This window comes from Phascolarctos cinereus, unplaced genomic scaffold, assembly GCF_003287225.1.
Source record: "Phascolarctos cinereus isolate Bilbo 61053 unplaced genomic scaffold, phaCin_HiC Scaffold_4;HRSCAF=312, whole genome shotgun sequence".
Lineage (NCBI taxonomy): Eukaryota > Metazoa > Chordata > Mammalia > Diprotodontia > Phascolarctidae > Phascolarctos > Phascolarctos cinereus.
The window spans coordinates 238,575,209-238,593,077 of NW_027555847.1; the positions used below are offsets into that span (position 1 = coordinate 238,575,209).

At 34.3% G+C, this 17,869-nt stretch overlaps 1 protein-coding gene across 3 annotated transcripts in view; it reads right to left on the reverse strand.

Moving 5' to 3' along the window:
- SNX2 (sorting nexin 2) overlaps window positions 1–17,869 on the reverse strand; it is a 68,490-nt gene that overhangs the window by 13,026 nt on the left and 37,595 nt on the right. For all 3 annotated transcript variants that reach the window (XM_021009497.2, XM_078152967.1, XM_021009498.2), the window contains 7 exons: window positions 17,349–17,415; window positions 17,133–17,176; window positions 14,795–14,936; window positions 9,435–9,513; window positions 1,581–1,656; window positions 423–536; window positions 75–168 (listed from right to left, as the gene is read on the reverse strand). In XM_021009497.2, coding sequence (XP_020865156.1) covers window positions 75–168; window positions 423–536; window positions 1,581–1,656; window positions 9,435–9,513; window positions 14,795–14,936; window positions 17,133–17,176; window positions 17,349–17,415 — 616 coding nt within the window. The remainder of the gene's footprint in view (window positions 1–74; window positions 169–422; window positions 537–1,580; window positions 1,657–9,434; window positions 9,514–14,794; window positions 14,937–17,132; window positions 17,177–17,348; window positions 17,416–17,869) is intronic.

Sequence of the window (17,869 nt, forward strand, 5' to 3'; positions counted from 1 at the left end):
TACAATGCCTTTAGTTTAATAAGCTACTTTATATTAGCTTAAGTGTCCCAAACTCACAGAAGAATAAAACCGACCTTTTCTGTGACAGACCAGGGCTTCAACACTGGCATGTAGTTTCCTAAGTTGCTGATCCAGATTCTCAAATTGCTGCTGCTTTTCCTCAAACCACTAGGAAAAAAATGAAAAATGGAGTTAATTTAGCAAGAACAAACCACTATAAATTGGGTTACCAATAGCAAGACATACTCTCTGTTTTAAAGCAACAAATTAGCCATGTATAGCCATGGTGGCCAACTGATGTAGCTGAGAACTAAACTCAATAAGCAAATTAATATCCTATTTTCTACTTCTACAGCTTTAAAATGCAATTGTTGAGGCTCATTAATTCATCTCATTATTCAAGTCGAAAAATCAGCTCTTACTGCATCCGATTCATTCATCTTGATTGTCATTTTGTTGACAGCATCGGCAGCCTTGTTCACCATCCTCAATATTCCTGCTCCACTCAGAGCCTGAGTATTAACTGCTCTCGGCAGCTGGAATTGAATGACAAATAAGGGCAAACAAACCGGTTAAAAGCTTAGAGGTTTAACTGGGCACAGGAGGGACTGAAAAAAAAAAAAGGGATGTCGTGTTTTCTTCACTCTCATACATTTCAATATAGCAAGACCTCATTTCTCAAATATACTACTTGTACATTCTCAAAGGAAAACTTAAAAAATGGACTTTCCATTTGCTTTTCTTCAGCATCTTTACATTTAGATGGAACAAACACCCTATTTGTCAAACGATATTAAGAAATTGCCAAGTACCCTAACACTAGCCACCTGTTTGCTAGCAGGGATGGATTGTTAATAAAGAAAGGGAGGGAGTCAAATTTTTTTCTTCAGGCTAGGATTTATATTTGCAAAGTAAGGATTAATTTCTCAGTACCAGTCTTCAAATCTGAGATTCTAAATCAGGCAATATTTTGGCTGGAACTCTGTTGAGTCTGAAATATTAGATATGTCTACAGAACCTCAAAAGCCCTCAAATACAGAAAAGGGAGGTAAGAACATTGATGTAAAATAAAGCATTTCTTATCCTAATATTAAAATTTTCATCCAGTGTTTTCATAAAAAACATTTTTGCATAAATGATATCTCATTTTATATAAATTTCCAACAATGTACTTAAGTAACAACCTAGTCTATTTTTTGTTTTGTTTTTTTTTTTGATTTAGGCAACAGGGTTAAGTGACTTGCCCAGGGTCACAAAGCTAGTAAGTATTACGTTTCTAAGGTTGGTTTTGAACTCAGGTCCTCCTGAATCCAGGGCTGGTGCTCTATCCACTGCGCCACCTAGCTGCCAACCCAGTCTATTTTTAAAAGGCAAGAATTACTTAGATTACTATTTAAATGTTAGCTTTGTTTTCAATAAATTATTTCAAAATATTTCTGTTAAAACAGATATTGTCTGTTAGAAATCTAGTTAATTTAACAAGCTAAATTAAGCACAATTAGCAAAATTTCATTTTAGACATGTCATGTTGGAGGAGATAAAATGATAAAACCCCAAAATTAAATAAATAGAAATAGCACCTCAGAACTTTCTAGGAACTGCCTTAAATCAGGATCTTGAAGCAATGTTGGATGTTTCACTGTACGTTGAAGATACCTAGGTTAAAAATATTGGGATTCTATTTCAGGACAAAAAGTGTTAAAGTATTTTACCTGGAGAATAAAAACAGGTAAAAACAAAAGCATACTACCATTCTACATACAACTTGATTTTAAGTATTTACACAATCTTTTATGATTGAATAATTGAAAAGTATTTAAAACAGTTTCTCTCTCCTCCTTTAAAGGTCATGATTATTTTTTTCATACCACGCCTCCCTCTTTCTCAATTCTACATATGGGAAACAACAACAACAAAACAAAAAAGAGGACCAGCCATTATTTCACTTAATTTTATGACTTCGGAAGTAGATTTATGCACAACCTTAAAGACAATATAGTCCAAACCTCTAATTATATGCACCCCCACACCCCCTCAAAAAAAAAGTGGGTTCCTGAAAGGTTAAGGAACTTGCCCAAAGCCAAATAAAGAAGAAAGTGGCAACCTGGCTTCATTCTGGCTCTACATTCATCCATCCTTCCCCCATACTGTGGTTAAGTGATTTGTCCAAGAATATGAAGCAAAACAGTGACATAGCCAACATGATGCAGCTGAAAGAGCTTTTTCCTAGTCAGAAAACCTAGGATTAAGCTCTGTTGTTCTCAGTGGTATTAATATTTTATGTAAAGTTAAGGAATTGGGCTACATCAGTGGTCTTTAAAGTGGAGTATGCAAAGGAGACATTAAAACTAAAGAGAATAGCATAGCTTTCAGTGTACCTACAGCCTTCCTGTGCCTACACCACTCCTTCCCCAAATGTCCACTGCAGGTAGGCTAGACATTCACTGTCTGCACTGCTTCTCAGGCAGGCAGACAGGCTGTTGGGCAGTCATCCCTACCTGGCCCTTGGCCCCACATTTCCTTGTCCTCCCTCCTCCTCTCCAACTATAGCCTCTGCAACTGCAGTGGCAGTGAGCCTTTTAAATACCCTACTTCACCCAGGGAAAAATAAGGATATTTTAATATCATTATGAAAATAAAAATGATTCGCAAAATACTACTTATTTCATCTTTATCTCTTTTACTTAGTAGTTTTGTGCATACTTCATAATGTAAATAACATATTTGCATAGCATAAATATATAGAAATAAATATGAATACATTAAGCATGCATATGCAAAAATATTACTGATAGGGATGTACAATCAGAAGATCTGAAGAGTTTAGTCATCACTTAATCAGATGATCTCTGAAGTCCCTTCTCTCTTGGATGCTATGATCCAAAGTATCACTTTTTACCTTATGCTAGGCTTCTCATGAGCCAAGAAACTAACTTAATTCAATGAAATGACTTGGAAAAAATACTAATATACTTGTAAGGTTATTTCTTGAGATTTCTGTTCTCAGCAATATTACCCAAATGAGGGGGGGAAATTTCAGAGGTTCAAATTTTAAAAATCAAACATTTGATTTTCATCTTTACTAAGATCAATGGAAGGAACTGGGGATGTTTAGCTCAGAAAACAGATTTGGGGAGGAATAACAGTTGTCTTTGGCTGTCGTGTGGAAGATGATTTGCTTTGCTTCGTCTCAGAGGACAGAACCAGGAATAATGGATGAAAGTTACAAAGGCCAATTGAGACTTGATAAAAAGGAAAACTTCCCAACAAACGGAGCTATTCAAAAATAGAATGGGCTGACTTCTGGAGGTAGAGGGTTCCAATCTCACTAAAGGTTTTTTTTTTGTTTTTGAGGAGCTAGGAAATGGGGTTAAATGACTTGCCCAAGATCACACAGCTAGTAAGTGTCAGGTATCTGAGGCTGGATTTGAACTCAGGTCCTCCTGACTCCAAGGCCAGAACTCTATTCACTGCGCCACCTCGCTGCCCCTTCACTAAAGGTTTTTGAGAAAATGGTGAATATGGTATAGCTGAGTTTCTTATTCAAGTATGGATAGGATTAAATGGCTTTGAAGGTCCTTTCCAATTCTGAGATTCTTTATTTTTGTCACATTTGGCCCTCTAGTACAATTTAATTTTATTATATGTATAACGTGGACAACATTTTGGGAATTTTATATATATATATATATATATATATATATATATATATATATGTTTTTAACTTTATAAGCATATCTATAATATGAAATAAGCTACATTATACACCTTCATTTACACTGTAAAGTCATGTAAGAATAACTGAAATATTAACAGAAAGCACTAGTCTTGTAAATTACAAATTCCTTCAAGGAAATCCTTAATTTCTAAGCCAGTCATCTTAAAGTTACATTTGAAAACAATGACCCACACCCTAGGAAAGACCTAGATTCTAGGCCAGGTATAGGTGAATCAACCACTCTTTTTTATTGTTCTCTAGTTTTTAACACTGTATATAAATATTTATTCCTTAACTCAAATTAGTCTTCTGGATTAACCAAATTAGACACTCTATATGCATTTGGGTTGTGAAGGGTGGGGAGGTTAAAGCCTGTGATTTCATCACTGGAGGAAATTTCCAATATAGAACTCATTCCACCAATGAAGATCAGCAATTTGTCTGTATTTGCCTGGGTCAGAGAGGCTAAATTATTTGCCTGTGGTCCCACAGCTAACATCAAAAGGCATGATGTGAACTTTTTTTCCCACAGTAAGAATTTGTATGTTTTTTTGGGGGAGAGTTACCATTTTACCATTCAATGATGCACACTGGAAGAACTTCAACTTATTGTTTACAATGGCTCTCACAGTAAATATAATTTACTCTTTAAAACTGCTGCAACTTTGTTTTTATCAATTGATATGCTAGCAAATCATAATATCCTATAAAATTCTGCCAACATTAGCAATGAAAATAGGCTTTCTTGTAAGTTTTTTTTTTCTTTCCCTCAAAATCCCTCATCTTTGGAATTTGATAAGAGAATTTGAGAGTTTGCAGGGACCCAACAAAATATCTAATCTAATCTCATTTTACAGATCAGGAAACTAAGGGTTAGAGAGGTGAAACAATTTCCCTGAAGTCACATAGCTCATTAATGGCAGAGCTAGTACAAGAATCTAGGTTTGCTAGCTCCCAAACCTGTGCATTGCCCAAATACATCATCAAGTTGCCTCTCATCTCTCCCCTAATTTTTTCTTTCTTTACTTTACCCAATAAAGTAGCAAATATACAGTGAAATAATTAGGAATAGAGGGGAAAGGAGATTGGTAGGTAAGGTGGACAAACTACAGGCCTCGCTCTGTTTTCTTTGCTTATTTTCTTTAATATTAAATGAACATCCTCTTCACATTACCCTGTTCCTTCTGTCTCATTTTCTCTCTTTTCTCCACTGAGAATTTCACTGGCATAGCAGTTAACAAAGACTAAGTGAGGAAACTGTCCTCACAAAACAGCCAGACCAACTGTCAATATTTCCTTAAAACTATCCTCATTGCTTCACTCTGCATGAAGGTATAATAAGCACTATGCTATGTTGTCAATTCAGGAAAGAAGGAAACAGATTCAAATTATATGTCCTTGGTACAATAAATCTTCATTAAGTTACTTATCAAGCGTGCCATCTAAAATAGCTCAAATGCAATCACTGAATATAGGTCTACTAGGGTCTCTCAAGAGGTCATTCCTTTGCTTTCAGAATGGAAGATTATGATTAAACTATGACCTTTCCCATAATTCAGAACCAGAAAGTTCCTTCTAATGCTAACTTAAATTCTTCTTGCTGCATTTTAAAACTCATCACTTCTTGCTATACAACAAACACTATGTACAATACACATGCTATACTTTCTGCACTAATCATTTATTAAGACTTTCCTATTAGTAAATTACTAAATCATGACTTTCATGTTATGTAATTCTCTTAAAAGTTGAACTTTATCAATATGAATCAAGAATGTCACAAAATTGTACAATCATAGTTATGCGGATCTTCATTTGTAAGTGAAATTTAACATTATAAAACATGGTGATTAAATATGACAATCAAAAGCATGCAATTTCATTTTTGAAGTTTAAAAGTATTTTATCTTTGCACTACTTTTTATACTCCACACCAAATTTATCTTTTTTCTATGCTCTGTATTTATTTTTAAGTTCCTTTTGCACTCCCACTTTTTCCCCCTCTAGATGCATTAGCTATTTTCTTTGACTGTTTTTCATTTTCATATTCCCCTTTTCTATTTGACTAGGAAGACAAAGAAAAGAAGTGATAAAAACAGTATCAATTCTTTTTTAAAGAGGTCTTCAGCTTTATGACCTAATAATCTCAGTTTTTAAAGCCTATTAGAGATTATTTTACTTAAATTGGGAAATACACAGTTTTGGTCTTGAGAAAGTGTGAAAGTGCCAGGTTGGGAAGGTAATTAATTTTTCAAAGCCCTCGTTTAATTCCAAGTTTCACTATGCATCTATCATAGTTTTCAATTACACATGAAGAAACTAAATAAAATGTTTCCTTTAAGTGAAGAGTTAGGATAATCAGATTGTTTTTATTAGCAGCGGCTGTAGAATGTTTTAAATTTTAAAACAGTTGTGGGAGGAAAGAAATCAGAATGATTTTACTGCCTACCCTTCCTTCTTTCCATCTACAACTATTTTTTTCCCCTCTCTACCTATTTCTCTCTTGTAACTTCCTGCTACCCTCTACAACAACTGCTGGATCCTCTCTTCTTCCCTGCCAGCCTGCTGGAATCTGGCTTGAGCCTAGTCCACTTGGGAGCTGGTCTTTGTACCAACTCCCAATAAGGAGGACTGAAGACAGCAAGATATATCCAGGATCATGGTACAGATTTCAGCTTTGATGCTTACTTTTCATGTGACCCTTGGCAAGTCACTGAATCTTTTTGAGCCTGTTTCTTCATCTTTAAAATGAGGGGCTTGAACTAGATGACATTTATGGTTCCTTCCAGCTCTAAATTTGGGATGAAGGGGAGAGGCACCATACAGAGTTGATCAGAAGATACCTGATAGCCTGCTTTTCCCCTCAGCCAAGTTGATAAAATCAAGGAATGTAAGAGATGGGTAATACAGACAACAACTTACCACTTCTGTGACCTTGGGCAAATCACTTAATATCTCTGGGCTTCAGTTTGTAAAATGAGGGAGCTGGACTACAGAAGTCTAAATCTAAGATGATAATGATGTTGGGTATAAAGTTGTTAAACTTCATATAAAGACGCAGTTATACTCCACCACCCATTTATGAAGTATGTCTAGCTTGATGGAATAAGAAGATGGCTAGACACTGGCTGGCCAAAATATTTGCTGCACACTGGATGGTCCTTAAAAAAAAAAAAACTAAGACATACTCTATATGGAGTCAGTTGAGGCAGAAGAAAACCTAAAGAGAGTCAGCAACAGAAGAATCTAGCCCTTGGGACAAAATAGTTCCTTACCCCTCAGGATTAAGGAGAAGGGAATTGCTTCATGGTTCCTCTATCAGCCATTGAGTCTTTCAGTGGAACTACTCATCCAGTAGAAGACACAACATCCAGCAGAGTTAGCCAGCTCTAAGGAGTGAAGGTCCTTGCAGTACTAGAGGTGTGAGTTGCCTAGGCCATGTGTCTTCCCTAATGCGCCCCTCTAATAGTATATCCAGATTGTGTGCTCTCCCTTCCCATGACACTGTGTGTAAGCTGTAGGAGAGTGTGCTCCAGGTTTATGGGGTAATGTTTTTATGATGGCATCTCAGTAAATAAATACCTTTGCTTTGAGCTGTGTTTACTGGCTATTAATGGAAAGTATTGATGGGCTATAATCTTGGGAATGTAAACCAACAGAAAACTTTGGATTTTGGCGTAACTGCTTCCTGTGGGCTACTTAACAACTCACACATGTAGGCTGGGTCTACAGGAAGGCAACTACCCCAGGTTCAAGGTACTTTTGGGACTATATTCCTAAAACTATAGTTCAACCCCTGACTGGTATGTTTATCTACAACATTGCAGTATACTGTTACAGAGGTACGTACTCAGAGGACACACATGACCAAGGTGACTAAAACCTCTAGTATTGCAGGGCCCCAGTGTCCTTTTCCTTCTCACTGTATCTGCATGCTGTACCCCTGGGGTGCAGCATCTCTGCTGGGCACGTTGCTCAATCAGACTTCTTGGATGTATTTTTCTCTGTAGCATAACCCTGCAATGGCCAGAGCTGGCTCTCTTCTTGACTCACAGAGATCGTTCAAAATCTTTTCCTTCATCAGCTCTTGGCTGTCTCCCTCCTGGGTTTTAGGTGCCCTACTATATCAATAACTCCATTGCAAGACTCTACGGCCAAGGGTATTGGCAGGTGAGGAAGGGAGGATGAAGTAGTGAAGGAGAGGGCAATCCTCTCACTCCCTGTGCCTGAGAGATAAGGAACTATTCTGTCTCAAAAGCATGGGTTCATCTTCCACTGCTGACTTCCTTATCTGCTATCAGAGGTCACAGTCCTTAGAGCTGTCTCTTACCTCAACTGACTCATTATAGAATGTGTCTTGCTTTTAAGGATACATCAGGGTGCAACCAACTCTTCAGTTACCCAATGCAAACCCTTTAATTTCATCAAGAATTCACCTTCACACTTTTTAAAGGGATGACAAAGTACTACTGTGTCTTTACACTTTAAGACCTTAATACTGTTGTCTCTGTTGTCCCTGTTTATGTTCCTTGATTTCATTAAATGAGTTGAAAGAAAATCAATTGACAAGGTTTCTTCTGATCAATTCTCCCTCCTTACTTCACCTATGATCCTATGATCCTATTCCTCACAGGGCCTTAAGAGGAATGGGTAGGACACCATTATTGCTATCACTAAAGTACCCTGCTCTATTTCCTAACCCCAGTTCCAAGCTCTGATCCTTGCTTAAGTCAGATGGAGTGCTACCAGTTTTCAGCTTCTAGCCTGAAAACACTAGTAGTCCAGATAGAGGGCCTACCCCTATCTCTGGTGTTAGCAATTCATTCCCTGGTCCTATATTCCTAGGGGTGTGTGTGTGTGTGTGTGTGTGTGTGTGTGTCCTTTTTCAACTACATTATGGGTCAAACATATACATGTATATATCCAAATGTATATACATATGCATACATTTGTATATTTAGAAAAATGAACCCCTTGATATAGTAAGAAGGGAATGAATTGGCATAAAGAACACACTTCATCCACTTCTCACTTTCCCTCCATAATGGTTGACTATTCATCTCTTTTAAGATATATGTCAGATTTTTTTAAGTTAGGGAGGAACCATTTACCAATCTTTAGGTATTCAATTCTATTACTGTAATACAGTACTTGCTTGTTAAATTGAATCACTGACACATGAACAGTTTAAAAACAAAGATCAAATCCCATTACAACAAACTTCAAGGAGGGGTATCCAAATTCTATCATTTTTGTATACTATCCAAAGTAAACATAGTATCTATTAGTAATTTAAAACCAACATTTTTTGTTCAGATTACCAATGCTCAATTAAACTTTCATACCCACAAATAGTACAGACCTAATAACACATATAATGTGAAAGGAATGATGCCAAGTTTTTTTGCCAAGTTTTCGTGTGTTCCGTCAGAATCAACAAAACTCCATCTAACTTTGAATTCTTCCTTCTAAAGAAAATTGCAAATGTCTCTTATTTCTCTTATTCTGCATGGCTCAGGAGCATCTTCAACTTCCAATATCTTCATTTTTAATGTATGTTTGTATTATATCACACATAATCTTTGGCTCTAGTCACTATTACGTGGACAAGGATATCAGGTTTAACTTGGAAACACTTGTTTCATTATAAACACTGCAATGAGATTAGATTTAGACTACTGAAATAATGAAGAAAATATATAAAGTAGAGTATTACCTCTCAAGGGCTGCTCTCCTTTTTTCTACAAATTCAGTGGATGATGAATCTTCTTTTCCAACTTTCACTTTAGTCATGCCTTTGAAGATATTAAGCAAGTCTTGAATCAATTTTTACAGTATTTGAAACAATCTTTATCACAACTATTGCAGCAAGGAATTCCTTCCTCTACATTTGAGCATTACAACCAAAATACATAAAATTAACATTTAAAATTCTGAAACTGATGCTATTTGTTAAAGAAAAAAATTTTCTTAACTCCCATAAAGTTTTCTCATATGAATGATACTGTTAATACATATCTGTCTGTCTCTCTCTTGGCTGCATAACAAATGCATAAACTAGGCTGTGCTGCATTTTTTGCCTCTTGGAACAGAAGTATAAAATAAAGGTTTCTTTTGCTTTAATTAAGTAATATAAATATACCTTATATAAATAAAAATTTATAAAATTGAATTTTAAATCAGAGAATTAAGTTCTTTTCAGATTTTCATTCTTAGGCAGTTTTTAAGAATCTACTTGCCTAGAGAAATACAAAAATAAGTATAATTCATTATTTTTGTGTCTTTCTTGCCACAACTTTAGGATGAATTCTTTTAGCAGTATGATAGATTCAAAACTCTGACATGAAATTTCCCTACCAGAATGTCATAGCTGATATATTAAAAACAGCCTAAGACAAACTTTTAAGTGTTATAAAAACAGTAGTTATTGTGATTATTAGAAATGTTCTTCTAATTATGGAATCTTTGGAACAGTAGGGTTCAAATTAAAACAAATTAATATAATACTGTGCTCAAAACTAATTTTAGTGCTATTACTCCATATATCAGAGATTTTTAAAAAATGGATTCACTATTGTAAAACTTAAGAATAGAACACACCATAAATTATAATTGCTCTTAGTAGTTAGATTATTATAAATATAATTTACAGAGTCTAATGTAATTCACTTAGTTTTAGTCCTAACATGACAATAACAATTCCTAAAAGCCTTAAAATCAATTAAAGTGATTGGTGGTAATGAAATGGTATATTACAGTATACTAGGAATAGATCAAAAATTAGTTATTTCATAAAACCTGATGAATTAATTGATCTTACTACAATAACCCTTCTTCTCTTTACAAAAGTAAAGTTTCTCTTTTCCTCTGGTTGTACCCTACAAGGGTCAATTATGAATTAATGGCAACAGAGTCAGCTAATAACTTTGCTTCTGCTTTTGTGGACTAGGCTTCAGAAACTAGTGTGGGAGTTCTTAACATGGAGTCCATGAAGTTTTTAAAAAACGTATTTTGATAACTATTTTAATTTAATTGTTCCCCGGGGCAGCGAGGTGGTGCAGTAGACAGAGCACCGGCTCTGGATGCAGGAGGATCTGAGTTCAAATCCGGCCTCAGACACATAACACTTACTAGCTGTGTGACTCTGGGCAAGTCACTTAACCCCACTGCCTAACCAAAAAAAAAAAAAAGGTTAAAAAAAATATATATAATTGTTCCCCTTCATAATCCTATATATTTTATTTTATGCATTTAAAAACATTATTGTGAGGAGAGACTCAAGGACTTGAGGCTGACAAAGGCGTCTATGACATAAAAATAGTTAGGAATCCCTGGACCAAAGTCTCTTTTCCTATCTTCAGATCTAGGTAAAAGTGGCAACAGCTACATTACAAAGAATATTATTAAACTTATTCAAAAGAATGACTCAGAGCCATGTTCCTTATAATAATGGCATTTTTTTGTTGTTGTTTTTAAAAAAAGAAAGGTTATTTTTGTCATCTTACAATGAGTATTATAAGAAAAATTATTTGGTGTGCTCTCTCTCAAAACACATATACTTCACTGAGAAAGCCATATAAGCCTTAATTAAAGCTCCTCCTCTCAAAAAAAAAAGAAGCAAAAAGCAAAAACAGGGTTCCAAATGTTTCAGCGTAAACTATAACAGCTTAACACTGCACTAAGACTTTTGGGACACTTTGTATATCAACCATACAACTAGAGGGATAGTCAATGTTTGAAGACGTATATCCATTTTAACTAATCCTTAAACATGAAGTATCCTAGCTTCATTTTGGTATTCTATCAAATATAAATATATCATAGGATAACTACAATTATGTTTTATATGTTGTATGTTTACTTTTTTGGGGTAAGGGAGGGGAGGAAGAGTCTATTATTAAATAGTAAATACCATAGCAATTTTTTTGTTTGTTTGTTTTTTGGCTAGGCAATGGGGTTAAGTGATTTGTCCAGGGTCACACAGCTAGTGAGTGTTATTTGTCTGAGGCTGGATTTGAACTCAGGTCCTCCTGAATCCAGGGCCAGTGCTCTATCCACTGCACCACCTAGCTGCCCCTACAATTTTTTTTTAATATCAAAAAACAAAACCATGCAAGAAGAGACAGTAAGAGATACCCCATTTCAAATACCTCTAGACAGTATAAAATACCTGGGAGTACACAAAAACCCAGTACCAAAACAAACCCAGGAACTATATATGAACAAAATTACAAAAAAAACCCTTTTAATACAAATAAAATCAATTTTAAATAGCTGGAGAAATTAATTATTCATGGGTAGGCAGGGCCAATACAATAAAAATGACAATTTTGCCTAAAGTAATTTATATATCCAATGTCATCCCAATTAAAATTCCCAAAAAATGACTTTGCTAAATTAAAAGAAAAATAACAAAATTCATTTGGAAGAGCAAAAAGTCAAGAACACAGACTTATGGATAGGTGAACAATTTATGAATAAACAAGGGATAGAGTGCAGTATGAGGTGGAAAATTGATAATTTTGATTACTTCAAATTTAGTTTTGATTTGATTACTTTTAAATTTAAATTTTGATTACTTTAAAAAGGTTTTGTACAAATAAAACAAATACAGCCAAGATCAGAAGGAAAGTAGAAAACTGGGGAAAAAAATTTTTTATAGACAATTTCGTGGATAAAGGTCTCATATCTCAAATATAAAGAACTTTGTCAAATCTATAAGAATATAAATCATTCCCCAATTGATAAATGGTCAATGGATATAAATAGGCAGTTTTCCAATGAAGAAATCAAAAGAATTTATAGTCACATAACGTTCTAAATCATCACTGATTAGAGAGGTGGAAATTAAAAAAACCTTAAGATATCATTTTATACCTACCAGATTGGCTAATATGATTGAAAGGGACAGCAACAGATGTTAGAGGTGATGTGGAAAAATTGGGACCTTAATTCACTATTGGTGGAACTGTGAACTGATCCAACCATTTTGGAGAGCAAGCTGGAATTATGCCCAAAGAGTTATTAAACTGCCTATACCCTTTGACCCAGCAATACTACTAGGTTTGTTTCCCAAGATGATTACGGAAAAAGGAAAAGAACCTACATGTTCTAAAATATTTATAGCAGGTATCTATGTTGGCAAAGAACTGTAAATTGTGAGAATGCCCATCAATTGGGAATGGCTGAACAAATTATGGTATATGATTATAATGGAATACTACTGGCTGTAAGAAATGATGAGCTCAATGATCTTAGAAAAACATGGATAGACTATGAAATAATGAAGAGCAAAATGAGCAGGAGAAAGTTGTATACAGTAACAACAATATTGTTTTAAGAACGACTTTGAGTGAATAAGTCATTTTGACTATCATAAATACCCAAATTAGCTACAAAGCACATATGAAGACAGTGTCTGAAGCCAGAAAAAGAACTGAAAAATTGAAGTATGTATAAAATGGTTTTACATATATAAACATATTTGTGCCTAATGGCAGCCATCTCTAGAGCAGGGGAGGGAGGGATTCAGGAAAAAAAGGAAAAAAGTTACAAGATAACTTTGTTATATATGTAAAAGAATAGGAAGTTGTACATAATAGATTTGCAGTTTCATGTACAATCACATTTTTTCCTGTTATACTATGTTATGCAAATGCTTGTTTTAAGCTCAGAATAAAATAAAATTTAAAAAAAACAGAAAAAAAACTGCACTAAAAGTTTAAGCTTTCCATTCAAAAATTAATATAAAGCCCATCTAAAAACGTTACCACAAGTTTCTGTGACTATATTGAAGCTTGAATGAAGAAAGTTTCACCATCTTGAATTATTCACTGAGGGCCCCCAGTATCAAAAGCTATGGTCTGTGGTAAATTTGGGACCTGATTTTCTACCTCATTTGAATTTATTAAGTTTCCTATTTATTCCTGCATCCTAGACTGCAGAGAATTTGAGGTTATACTAGGTCAGAAAAAAATTAGGGAATCAGGTCTCAGAGGGTATCAAAACTTATTTTTCAAATCAAATTTTTTTTTCAGATGAGTCTATGAAAAGGACTAAACTCTAGAGAAAAAGAATTTGGTGTGCTCGCTCTCAACACACACACACACACACACACACACACACACACTCTCATATAATTTTCAAGTCTAGTTACAACAGTACAGCAACGACTCTAAAAAATTCATAATAGTAGAAGATACTTAAATTCCATATATGGAATTAACTACATTATGATGGAAAAAACTAACAGTGGATGCAGTGTCATACAAAATGCAAAGAACACTGGCTCTGGAATCAGAGAACCTGCTTCTGATGTTTACTGTGTTATTTTGAGCAAGCAATTTAATTGTCTTAGGAGTCACAGTCCTCATTTGTAAAACGAGGGAATATGACTAGATGGCCCTCCAATCTCTAGATCTATGATAGATCCCATAACAGAAAGGGTATACTTTAACATCAATAATGTTAATTTCCAAAATTATAAAGCAGTCAATAAAATTCTACCTGCTTTCAAAAGTCAAGAATCTAAACTAAGAAAAACACACACAAACATTTAATGTGGAATATGGAGAAAGCTTAAGTATCAAGGGACTAAGATAGGTAAGAGAACAGAGACAGTATAGTTTAATCCAAATATACTTCATATAAAAGGCTAGATCCCATAAAAATCAATAAAATACTACCTGGGTATTAAGCTACATACTTATCACCTTTTTCTGAATGTTAGGAAATCATTGTTCATTAATGACCCACTTTCATGATCAAGTTTTGCTCACTGACTAGTAAAAAGCTTAATGGCTAGAAAAAGCTAGGGTCTCCAATTGCTTCTAACTTAGCTCAAATCCTTTAAGTATTAGAAAGCAAAACTGTAACTACTTGTATATATATACATATATTCCAAAACAGTCCTACAGACTCCATTAAATGAAATACTTTAATTCTGCATCAACATCAAGGATTTTTTTTTCAGTGTTTGGGAGAAAATGAACATAAAACCATTAAAATATTTACAAATTTGAATATTAAAATTTGTCAACAATTAAAAAATAAGACTGTTTCCAAATCTATGCTTACCTACAATACTCTTCTCTGGAGCTGGTGGCACAATATAACCAACATGCAAGTACTTTGTGGCTAATTTGCTGTGCAATCCAAGAAAGTCACTAAACCTTCTTTTAACTGAAAATTCATTCTTATTGAACATGGATAGGGAAGTCTGTCAAAAATAAGAAAATAAAGAATTTAAGGTAAATATTAAATGGATATGTTGAGGTTAAAATTATATGCTAGTTCCAAAATCTTGGCTCTCTGGGTCTGTCAAACACTAGATTACTATGGCCATTTACTACTATAGTAATCTAGTGTCTGACAAACCCAAAGAGCCAAGATTTGGGGACAATAAATCACTACTTGACAAAATTTTTTGGGAAAACTAGGAAGCAGTTTGGCAGAAACTAGATATAGACAAACATTTTACACCATATACTAAGATAAAGTCAAAATGGGTACCTGATTTGGACATAAAGGGTGATATAACAAGCAAATTAGGAGAGCATGGAACAATGTATTTGTCAGATTTATGGATAAGGAAATAATTTATGACCAAACAAGAAATAGAGAACATTACAGGATACAAAATGGAAGATTTTGGTTACATCAAATTAAGAAGTTTTTTGCACAAACAAAATCAATGCAGCCAAGATGAGAAGGGAAGCAGGAAACTGGAGGGAAATTTTATAATAAGTTTCTCTGATAAATGCCTCCTTTCTCAAATGTGTAAAGCACTGAGTCAAATTTATAAGAATACAAGAGATTCTCCAAGTGAAAAATGGTCAAAGGATATGAACAAGCAGTTTTCATAAGAAATCAAAGCTATTTATGGTCATATGAAAAAATGCTCTAAATCACTACTGATTAGAGAAATGCAACTTGAAACAACTCTGAGGTACCACCCTATACCTCTCAGACTGACTAATATAACAGTAAAGGAAAATGACAAATGCCAGAGGGGATGTGGAAAAAATAAGGCACTACTAGTGGAGTTGTGAACTGATCCAACCATTCTGGAGAGCAATTTGTTATTCATGCCCAAAGGATTATAAAACTGTGCATACCCTTTGATCCAGTAATACCACTATTAGGTTTGTACCCCAAAGAAATTTTTTTTTTAAAAAAGGAAAAGGATCTATATGTACAAAAATATTTATAGCAGCTCTTTCTGTGGTGCCAAATAATTGGAAATTGAGGGGATGCCCATCAATTGGGGAATGACTGAACATGTTGTGGTATATGATCATGATAGCATACTACTGTGCTTTAAGAAATGATTAGCAATTTCAGGAAAAACCGGGAAAACTTACATGAAGTGATGCAAAGTGAAATAAGCAGAACCAGAACACTGTACACAGTAACAGCAATATTGTAATGATGATAAACCGTGAATGACTTAGCTTTTCTCAGCAATAATATGATCTAAAACAATTCTAAAGGATCGATGATGAAAAATGCTATCCACCTCTAGAGAAACAAATGATGGAGTCTGAATGGCAGACTGAAGCATACTTTTCAAACTTTATTATATCCTTGCTTTTTTGGTCTGCATTTTCTTTTCTAATATGGTTAAAATGGAAATGTTTTACATGACTTCATGTGTCTAAGCTCTATCAAACTGCTTGCCTTCTCAAAAGGGGGAAGGGAAAGAAAGGGGGGGGGATAGAATTTGGAACTCAAAAGCTGAATGTTAAAATTTTTTGTTTTTATGTAATTGAGAAAAATAATAAAAATAATGCTTAGAAGACCTTGCAAAAAAATTTATTACATGCTATACTTCTTTCAAATAAACTGATAAAAGCAATTAAGTCAATGTTTTAGAAAAAAGGTTAGAGACCACACCTGTCTTGCCTAGACATTTAGTCGCATTAAATTGTTGTCAAAAGCTTACATGAACTGATGCAAAGTGAAGTGAGCAGAACCAGAACACTATACCCAGTAAGAGCAATATTGTACAATGATCAATGTGAATGCCTTAGTTATCACTCTCAGCAATACAATGATCCAAGACAATCCCAAAGGACTAATGATGAAAAATGTAATCCATGTCCAGAGAAAGAATTGATGGAGTCCAAATACAGACCGAAGCATACTATTTTTCACTTTGTTTTTTGATTTTTTTTTCTTTTGGTCTTTTTCTTCTTTCACAACATGACTAATGTAGAAATACATTTTACCTGAGCGCACATATATAACGTATATCAAATTGCTTACTGTCGTCAGGTGGGGAGGTGAGAGAGGGAGAAAAACTGGAACTCAAAATTTTAAAAATTGAATGTTAAAAATTGTCTTTACATGTAATTGGGGAAAAAATTATTAAAAATGTTGGTCAAGCAATGCTAAATGATGCAGGAAGACTCACCTTTGTTGTTACTCTATATGCCATATAAGCATTCATGCCATCTCCTACAATACAAGTAATAACATGAAAGAACTATTAAAGTAAGAAGTTTTTTTGAAGAGAAAGTAATATTTTAGTATTATAGCTATTAACTTAAGTTTAGTAAAGAAAATATATGTAAAAATTACAAAAGCTTTATAAAATAATAAGAAATGTTGCACAAAAAATATGCCTCACCAACTTTCTCTGGGTCTGAAACACCAATTTCTATATCAAAAACATCTCCATTTGCTTCTTCTTCAATCTAGAAAAGAGAAATTTGTGGTACTGGTGGTCAAATTCTAATTTTTGTTAGACCTATAACAAACAATATCATTTGGCTCATGATTGGGTCCAATATAAGTTCCAACTAACATAGAGCAATTGTTACACATTCATAACAAATTCACCTGAAGCTTCACTTCCCAAAACAAATACCGTTTCAATTCCTCAAATACCCAGATTTTTTTTTGTTTGCTGTAAGTATAAACAAATGGAGGGTATTAGTTCCATAATGGCAGAGAATTTTGTGTTTCTATATTCATAGAGACTATGGGGAAAAATGCCAGGCTTTTTATAATTACACAAAACCTTAGGTTTTTTCACAGTAAATATTAAAATCTACAGCTATAAAATCTGTACCTCTACTGTTTAACAATGACAAGATAATCAATGGTCTGGGGCTAAGAGTTTTACTATACCTATTTTCAGAAAATATT